This window comes from Corylus avellana, chromosome ca1 (genome assembly GCF_901000735.1).
Source record: "Corylus avellana chromosome ca1, CavTom2PMs-1.0".
Taxonomy (NCBI): Eukaryota; Viridiplantae; Streptophyta; class Magnoliopsida; order Fagales; family Betulaceae; genus Corylus; species Corylus avellana.
The window spans coordinates 41755979-41765054 of NC_081541.1; the positions used below are offsets into that span (position 1 = coordinate 41755979).

The 9076-nt window shown below is 36.9% G+C and overlaps 2 protein-coding genes across 3 annotated transcripts; both read right to left on the bottom strand.

Annotated features, from left to right (window-relative positions):
- Nucleotides 1-762: 762 nt before the first annotated feature.
- On the bottom strand, nucleotides 763-5321 carry LOC132185813 (disease resistance protein RPP5-like). Of its 2 annotated transcripts, XM_059599608.1 has the most exons (7): nucleotides 3786-5321; nucleotides 3523-3628; nucleotides 3337-3393; nucleotides 3057-3122; nucleotides 2012-2480; nucleotides 1809-1882; nucleotides 1110-1461 (listed from the first exon to the last, which is right to left on the bottom strand). In XM_059599608.1, exon 1 carries the CDS (start codon nucleotides 5131-5133, stop codon nucleotides 3847-3849), a length of 1287 nt encoding a protein of 428 aa, XP_059455591.1. In that variant the 5' UTR covers nucleotides 5134-5321; the 3' UTR covers nucleotides 1110-1461; nucleotides 1809-1882; nucleotides 2012-2480; nucleotides 3057-3122; nucleotides 3337-3393; nucleotides 3523-3628; nucleotides 3786-3846. The 2 variants fall into 2 exon arrangements, 1 of the variants encoding a protein (XP_059455591.1); XR_009440645.1 differs by lacking the exons at nucleotides 3523-3628; nucleotides 3786-5321 and adding an exon at nucleotides 763-943 and having other exon boundaries at nucleotides 3337-3476.
- A 173-nt stretch (nucleotides 5322-5494) lies between these two features.
- On the bottom strand, nucleotides 5495-8220 carry LOC132172485 (putative disease resistance RPP13-like protein 1). Its single transcript, XM_059584000.1, has one exon. It carries the CDS (start codon nucleotides 7958-7960, stop codon nucleotides 5495-5497), a length of 2466 nt encoding a protein of 821 aa, XP_059439983.1. The 5' UTR covers nucleotides 7961-8220.
- Nucleotides 8221-9076: the final 856 nt, after the last annotated feature.

Consider the following 9076-nt stretch of genomic DNA (forward strand, 5'->3'; position numbering starts at 1 on the left):
ATAATTAAACATTTTAAACACTACTGAAACTCTTAGCAAAGGAACATGCCAAGATCAAATTAAATCCGACACATAATTTTGCTTCCTGTGAATCAAACTCCTAACTCCGCCGTTACTTTTGGCCTACGGAATCACAAGATCAAAGAGACTCTTTAATTTTACATAACCTTGTATATACATCAAGAGCTTCATCAAAATTACTGTTCGATCTATTGTATCGAAAGCTCATTAAAATATGAGAAATGCTAGGGGCCGGGTACTAAATTTTTTACCAAGAGATGGATAACCAAAATGATGTAGAGCTTATTAATTGGAGATGATCAAAACAATTACTAAAAAAAAATGTTACGAGTACTAATAAATAAGCTTCACATCGTTATAGTACTTATTTTTTAGTAAAAGATTTGGTAACTATAGCATTTCTCCTAAAATATTGGATACCAATTAAATTAGTGTCTCTTGGAGTATTGGTGAGCTTCAATTAAATTCTCCAATTATGACATACAGAATAGTCCTTGATTATCAAAAGATGCATGCATAATGACGAATATCCTAAGCTTTTTTATTTTCTAACAATCCCATACTCATACATTATCTATTTGGTCTCATCCATTTAACCCTCTCCAAAAGTATTTGCAAGCAAATAAAAAGTAGTTCTTTTGATTTGAACAATATAATTCAAAGATTTCATGGCATTTCTTCTTTGAAGTAAAGATGAGTAAGCCCTTTGTTTATTATATAGAGAAACATTGTAAAACTAGCTCACAAAAAGACATTTCACCAGAAAAATTGTTCATTAATATGCATCTTTTGGTTCTCTCTTAAAAAGAGAGTAAACAATACCATTAGCAAGAGAAAAACAAACTGCACTTCCACATAGGTATTTCAGGTAGCACTTAGAGCGTTGTAACAATTTGCACCAGCCTGTTGAAGTTTGAACCATCTGCAAGCATCAAAGACGGAGAAATATTCTTTGTTCTTAACGAGAATCAACAACAAAGAATAATTATTTTCTCAATCAATTAAAGAAGAATTTAAAATTTTCTATATCCATTTGGATGCACAAATTTCTTAGAAATTATAAAAATTGGATGAGTAGTGAGACATACCACTTTATATTAAATAATCATGATCAGTTCATTCATGGGGATACTGCATTTGTTCGTTCCCCGTCTTCAAACTCTTCATATTGTTCATAGAGAGATCTCTTATCAACGGTAGACCAAAATCCATTTTACATCATATCTAAAGGATTCCTTGGTTCAGGCCAAAGAAGCAATGTCACTCGATCATTATCAAATTGATTGCAATCTTTCTGTCTGTGAGGATCGCACCAGAATGGCTTCTACTTCTCTAATAGGCAATGAACTAGATTATAATCATTCTCAATGAGTCTATAAGAAGTGATCCCATTTTTTTCATTGTGTCCAGACAGAGACCAAGTGTCCTCAGTGACCAATCCTGCAGAACAACTCAAAGTTGAAAAACAATTTGCATAAGTATATATATATATTTTTGCGTATGAGCAATAACCAGCAAAGTTGAAAAAGGTCATAACTAGTTTTAGGAAAGACCAAGGGAAAAACAAACAACACTTCACATGGGTATTTCATTAGGAGGAGAAATATTCATTAGAGATTTACCTATAGAGCAAAACTTTGTACTCAAACTACAGTCTTAACGTGATTCAACAATAAAGAATCATTATTTTCTCTATCAGTTAAAATAGAATTTAATAATTTCTGTATCTATTTGGATGCAAAACTTTCTTAGCAATTATCAAAAATTGATTGAGCAGTAAGACATACCTCTTCATATTCATAATCCAGATCAGTTTGTTCATGGAGATACAACCTTAAGATAATCCCATCTACTTCTTCTCCTAGAAAATTAAATGAATGAACATGACCAATCCAATTACTGAATATGATAAAGGGTCCATAATATGGAATTGTCTGCAGTCACAATATGAATTCCGACCTTATCAAAGGATCAATATCTAGTTACGTACCTGTTTTTTGAGGGTCCTAGTTATTAGTCAAATCCATATGACCAGCAATATGTCAAATAGTAATGAATCACTAAATACTCGAAGGCCTTCTCTCGCTACGTGGTCGCTTGGACATTTTAACAAACACCTATCATCTTGCCGTGGAAACCAAACAAGAATAGAAACGTTCAGTGAACCCAACGCCAACATTTAGACCAAAAAAAAAAGACAGAATCAAGTGTTGTTGGGAAGAAGAAAGGCAATCTGTGATTCTCCCATTAGGAGATGCAAAAAGAAATGATGTTTAACAATAAACTGACTTTTGAATTTATTTCTTGAAACTTTACTTGCATCAAACAAAACTCAGATTCATGGATTCTCCTATTCTGGTTCATAAATTGATCTCTCGTCAATTTTAACGCAAGGGATAGCTAAAGACACACACCCTTACAATTCGACACAGGACCAGAAAACCAACACATTGGTTGATCTGCCGAAACCATCAAAACAGCGCAAATTGCAGGCCATAGCAATAGGGGGGGAAAAAAAACAACAAAAAAACATTAATAACCCCAAAAACCAACCAAACTTGCCTTTAGATTACCACAAACAAATAAACCGGTGTATTACCTTTCCACACAAAAAAGGATAGAGAGCAACAAAAATAGTAGAGAACATTAAAAATCTACCATAAAGGCCTACATAGTTATACTACAAAGTGGGAGATATGCCTGACTCTTCAGGGCAAATGTGTTTGGCTTGCATTCTGTTATGGATGGTCAGGATATCTCTACGCATCCAGTGAGTTTTGATCGGACTATTCATATTCAATAATAGAAAATGTCATGTTATTGAATAACAAAATGCAAATCCAACTCGGCAAAAACCCAGCTAAATGTCTCATTACATTAACGAAGTTAGAATATTCAACATTGTAAAGCCACTCACAAAAAAAATTCAACCAAAAAATGCATCCTTTGCTCACTGAGAAAACAACACAGAGGAAAAGAACAAAAAAGGAGAAGAAAAACAAAACAAAATTGGCAACCATTGTTTCAAAACACACCTCTAAATATACAGGAATACACAGATGGAGAAAGTTGTAACAATTTGCACCAGCCTTTTGAACCATCTGCAAGGATCAAAGATGAAGAAATATTCATTAGATACGTACTGGTACCTATAGAGCAAAACTTCATACTCGAACTACTGTCTTGACGAGAATCAACAATAAAGAATAATTATTTTTCTATGTCAATTAAAATAGAATTTAATAATTTATATATCTAATTGGATGCAAAACTTTCTTAGAAATTATCAAAAATTGAATGAGCAGTGAGACATACCTCTTTATATTCATAATCCGGAATACAACGTTAAGATAATCCCATCTACATCTTCTCCTAGAAAATTAAAGGAATGAACATGACCAATCCAATTACTGAATATCATAAATGGTCCATAATATGGAATTGTCTGCGGTCACAATATGAATTCCGAGCTTATCAAAGGATCAATATCTAGGTACGTACCTGGTTTTGGACGGTCCCAGTGATTGGTCAAATAGTAATGAAAAACTCAATATTCGAAGACCTCCATGTGGTCGCTTGGGCATTTTAACAAACACCTATCATCTTGCTGTGGAAACCAAACAAGAATAGAAACGTTTAGCAAACCCAACGCCAACATTTAGACCAAAAAAAACAGAGAATCAAGTGTTGTTGGGAAGAAGAGAGGCAGTCTGTGATTCTCCCATTAGGAGATGCAAAAAGAAATGATGTAACAATAAACTGACCTTCGAATTTATTTCTTGGAACTTTACTTGCATCAAACAAAACTCGGATTCACAGATTCTCCTATTCTGGTTCATAAATTGATCTCCCATCAATTTCAACGCGAGGGACGTGGGCTATCTTGAACCACTCTGGTCCTCGATCTTTCTTGCAACGTTTTTCTAGCAGAGGACATCTCCTGATATAAAGCTGCAGGAATGAGGGAGAGAAGCCATCCTCTGGGAAGGACGTGAGCTTTTCACAATTCTCGATAAACAAAAATAGAAGAGAGGCAAGGTTTTGAAAGCCTTTGGAAGATAAGCATTTCAAATTCAGGAAGTCTCTGATGATGAGGACGGTTAGAGAGGCAGGTAGCATCATCACTGGGAAGGACACCAGATGCGAAGAGTGACCGGAAATGTCAAGTTGTTTAAGAGAGGTAAGCTTGTACAATCCCCACTCAAAAAAGGCCTCATTAAACGACGCCATATCATCGATAGAAAGTGATGTTAGGTTGGTGGGAAAACCTACTTCCGAAAAGGATACATTAATGCTTGGACATTTTATTATCCTCAATTCTTGAAGAGAGGTGAGGTTTTGTATGCAGTTGGGCAAGACCTGCATTTTCTCACATTCGGCAATCCAAAGTGATCTCAGGTTGGCAGGGAGCAACCCTTTGTCTGGGAAGGAAACAAGAGTTTGACATTTGGAAATAATAATCCTATCCAGATGGTTGAGGTTGTGTATGCCCATGGGTAAGGATTTAAGATTCTCACAAGATTCGATATAAATCACTTCAAGAGACGAGTTGTGATGGAAGCTCTTCGCTATCGACTCCAGATTCTTACAATTCTCAATAGAGAGGGATTTAAGTGTTGTAGGTAATTCTCTGCTTGGTGTTAATGATTTGAGCGATGGACAATTACTAATTGTCAAGTGCTCAAGAAGAGATGTGCTGCTGCCACAATTGTTGACATCATCCCCATCCAACGAAATCAGCATATTACAACCTTTTATATATAGCCGCTTTAGCATTGGAGGTAGTTGGTCTACTGCAAAGTACGTAAGGGAAGGACAGTTAGTGATACGAATATACTCAACACATGTGTTGTTGTGCATCATTGCCTTGGGTAAACATTCTAGGACCTCGCAATCATATATCTTGATTTCTTTGAGTTTGGATGGCCAACCCAAATGTAGCTGCTCTTCCACTTCTTTTGCCACCAAAGAAACAAGTTTGGAACAATTAGAAATATTCAAAAGACGAAGACATGGGAGATGTTGTAGTAATCCCACATCATTTGACCACAAAGGCGTAAGCTCCTCACAAGTTTCAATTCTCAAATCTTCCACGTTTGTCAGCCCTTCCATGATAAACCCTTCTATTTGACATGTGAAATCTGAAATTGTTGAAAGAGACAAGAAGCGTAGTGAACCGAAGTCAACCTTGCCTCTATGCACCACCCCTTCCGATCCCTCAATTTTTAATTTGCATAGCTCTGGAAAGCATGAAATTGAAACCACCAATTGCCTACATTCATTTATCACAATGTTTTGTAACAAAGGAAGCTGGTTTGGTAACTTGTCGACAAGCTTGGGACACCTTATAAAAGAAAGCTCAAGTAGTTTTGGGAATTCTTCACAAGGAATCCAGTTCTCCCATTGCTGCATATTCTCAAAATGCAAAGTCTCCAATAATCTAAATGGTTGTGAGCAACCATCCCCGTAAAACTCACTTCCAATATTCGTAGATAAAAAGGTTTTTGAGTGACGGTAATTGGCCCACTACTGGCAAGGTTGTGCACTTTGCACAACTTTCAATCTTCAAGACTATCATATTACAAAATGAGGGAACTCTTAACCAAGTTGGAAATTCTACACCACCATAGTGTCTGACAGTGAGCTCTTTCAAACCCTTGTGAGGTTGTAGCATGTTAAGTACCTTTAATTCACTTCTTCTATCTTGTGACTCATCTATGTTTCCACTCCATTCCAACGACAACCCATGGAGATTGTGTTTTTCAATTAACCTAGCATCCCTCGCATCCTCATGATTAATCACATTTTCCAATCCTAAAATGCAAAGCGCCTCTCGAAGATGCAACAAAGGCCCCAACTCCTTTACCTCGGAACAACTACCTTTTCCAATAATTAGATTAGATAGTGACTGGAGACTAGTTAATTTACCCATTTGCGGAGGCATTGCTTCCAACGCATTTGCTCCTCGAATGTTGAGATGTCGCAAATTGACTAGGTTACCAAATGTTGAAGGCAGTTTCTCTAAATAAAAACAATGCTCCAATATCATTGTCTGTAAATTGTAGAGAGTGGCTACTGAATGTGGCAAGCTTCTAATATCGGTGTAAGAAAGGTCAAGGAATCGTATATGCTTGAGATCACCAATTGACTCTGGTAGCTCAAATATGCGGTATCCACTTAAAGAGAGCACCCTTAAGCGCTGTAATTTTGGCAACAATTTAAGAGGAACATTACTAGTCAAGTAACAATCGCCTGGATATGGAAGCAAAAAAGGTAGGAAGGTTCGTAAACATGTGAGATCATTAAAAATCTCAAACTTTTGAATGCCATCATATTGACCACCTAGGTAAGACGAATGTCGAGCCTTTGTAGAAGGTTTCCTTCCATTATTACCCCCAATTCTATCCTCCATTTTAAAGCATATATCTCCTGCAACCTTTTCAGCCAAATCGTTGATGAGGTCATGCATAAGAAACCTTGATTCATCCTTGAATGATTGTTGGAAAAATGACCTCGACAGCAAATTGTTAAAATACTCGCTACCCAAATCTTCCATTTGCTTTCCCCCATCTCGTGGCTGAAGTAAACCTTCTGCCATCCATAGTAGAACCAATTGTTTCTCCCCAAATTCAAAGTCCTTGGGAAGTACAGAGCAATACATAAAGCACCTTTTTAAATGTGAAGGGAGATTATGATAGCTCAACATAAGAGCCGGTGCAATTTCACTTCCCACTTCTGGTAAATCCCATATCTTGCTCTTCAATACATCTTCCCACTCATCAGGTTCCATTTTATTGCGTAAGACACCTCCAAGTACTTTCGCTGCCAAAGGGGAGCCCTTACACCTTCCAACTATTCCCTCACCAATATCTTTTAGGTTTAGATGTGCACTGAAGTCTTTTGTTCCCAATGCATGATGGGCCAATATAGACAAGCAAACATCATTTGACAACTCTTTGAGAGAGTAAGCAGCTGGAATGGTACCCGTCTTTGATGAAACTCCCACATTGCGAGTTGTGATGACAATTGCACTTCCCGATGCCCCTTCTTCGAAAGGAGCACGTAAGATACTCCAGTCATGGTAGTTTTCATTCCAAAGATCATCTAGAACGACTAAAAACTTCTTCCCCTTCAGATTCTCCTTTAGTTTGTTTTGCAACCAATTTAGATCCTTACCCTCACAGTTTTCAGAGGTGAGAGATTCTAAAATTGTTTTTGTCACCCTAACAGCATCAAAATCTTCAGAAACACAAGCCCATGCCTTCATATCAAAAAAGCTCTGCACTTTTTCATCATTGTACACAAGCTGGGCAAGAGTTGTCTTTCCTATGCCCCCCATACCAATTATAGGAATAACAGAGAGTTGAGCATCCCTACATTTTTCACCCACCAGAAATTCAAGTATAGCCTCTTTATCTTTTTCCCTCCCATAAACATTAGCTTTGGTCACTACGGAAGTTGGCGCCAGTGTCTCTCTTGTTCTGCGTGACCTCCTATCAACATTTTCACACAATTTCAGATCATCTTTTTGCTTCACCATCTCGTTGAATCGATCAGTGATCTCCTCTATCTCTGACCCCAGCCTATTGTTGATCTTGAAACCAGTACAACAAGCAGGGATGAAGTTCCGTACCTTACTTGTGCTGGCCTGATTTCCTCCCGTCAGTTTCTGTTGCAAAGCTTTGGTGGCGAACTCATCGAGGATGTCATCCACATCGTAAGCCAAGTCTCTGAGATCATCTAGCCACTTCTTCACTGCCACGCCATTATCTCGCTTCTCCTCTGCATCAGCAAGCACAGCCTCAATTCTTGACAGCATTTTGCTCCACTTATCCATCTTTTTCTCAAGTCCCTCTCGGCGAGCAAAGTTGAGCAACTCCCGAGACGAGAGACGGTCAAAGAGGACTCCAAGGAACGCAGAAAGGAGGGCTTCCGCCATTGTTTTCTTCAGGAATCAAGAAAAACGATGCAAGGGTTGAGGGTAGCCAAGCACTGAAAGCAGAAAGTAATTGGTGTCTCCTGTGTGAAAGCTTGATGAGTAGTCTCAAAACTTCTCACTCCAATAATTTCTAATTGCTTTGACGAACATTGGCTGTTTGTCGGGACATTGCTGGCTTCTCTCCCATGTGCATGCTTAAATGCAAAAGACTTTTGCTGTGAAGTTTCAATCACCTTTAATTGTTGGGCAACGAAAGTTGATGCGGACTTTTTTTTTTTCTGAAGAAAGTTGGTGGGGATTTATCATTGAATGTTATCTCTCTTTTTCTAAAGCAACGTCCATGGACCATGATGAAATTACCTATTCCTTTCCTGTTTGTTTTATTTCCCTCTGGACAGAAATTTCTGTCCTCTGTGTTTTTCTTATCTTTAGTTGTTTGGCCACGGATGGCTTCTACGTTATCTATCAATTTTTTATTTTTTATTATTATTATTTTTTAAAGTCGTTATCTATCTTTTTCGAATAACTGCAACACGTACACTTTTTTTTTTCCTCATTTTTTTTTTTTTTAATTTTAATGTAGCATCAAGTGTATGTTTGGGTGTGTGCATTTTATTGATCTAAAATTGGTTTTAACATTTTAAAAGTTCGTTTGGAAAAAAAAAAAAAAAAAAAAAAAAAAAACTCGTTTGATAAAAAAAATTTGAAAGTATTTTTAAGGGTTAAAAATGACCAAAACGCGCTTTGGACAAAAGCTTAAAAATGAAATTTTTTTTTAAAAGAAAAACGCATTTTAACTTAAAAGACCTTATTTTTCAAACAAAATCATAAACATGCTCTAAAAAGTATCATTCATCCAAAGTTTTATAATGATTCATTTAACTTTTAATGACGATCGATTTTTGGTACCATGACATAGAGTGTGAAAGTGAGTCTGCCTAGCACTTCTTTTCTCGAAAGCATTGTCCAAAAATTTTTTTTCCATCTGTTTGTTAAGAAGACGAAATAAAAGTCAATACAATAGGAGTGGCCACTCTTTCTCCATTTATTTGGGAATGTGTTTGAAAAATATAACTTTGCTGCCCAAGCAGCCTCTCGAGCTTCCTTTCCAAAGTT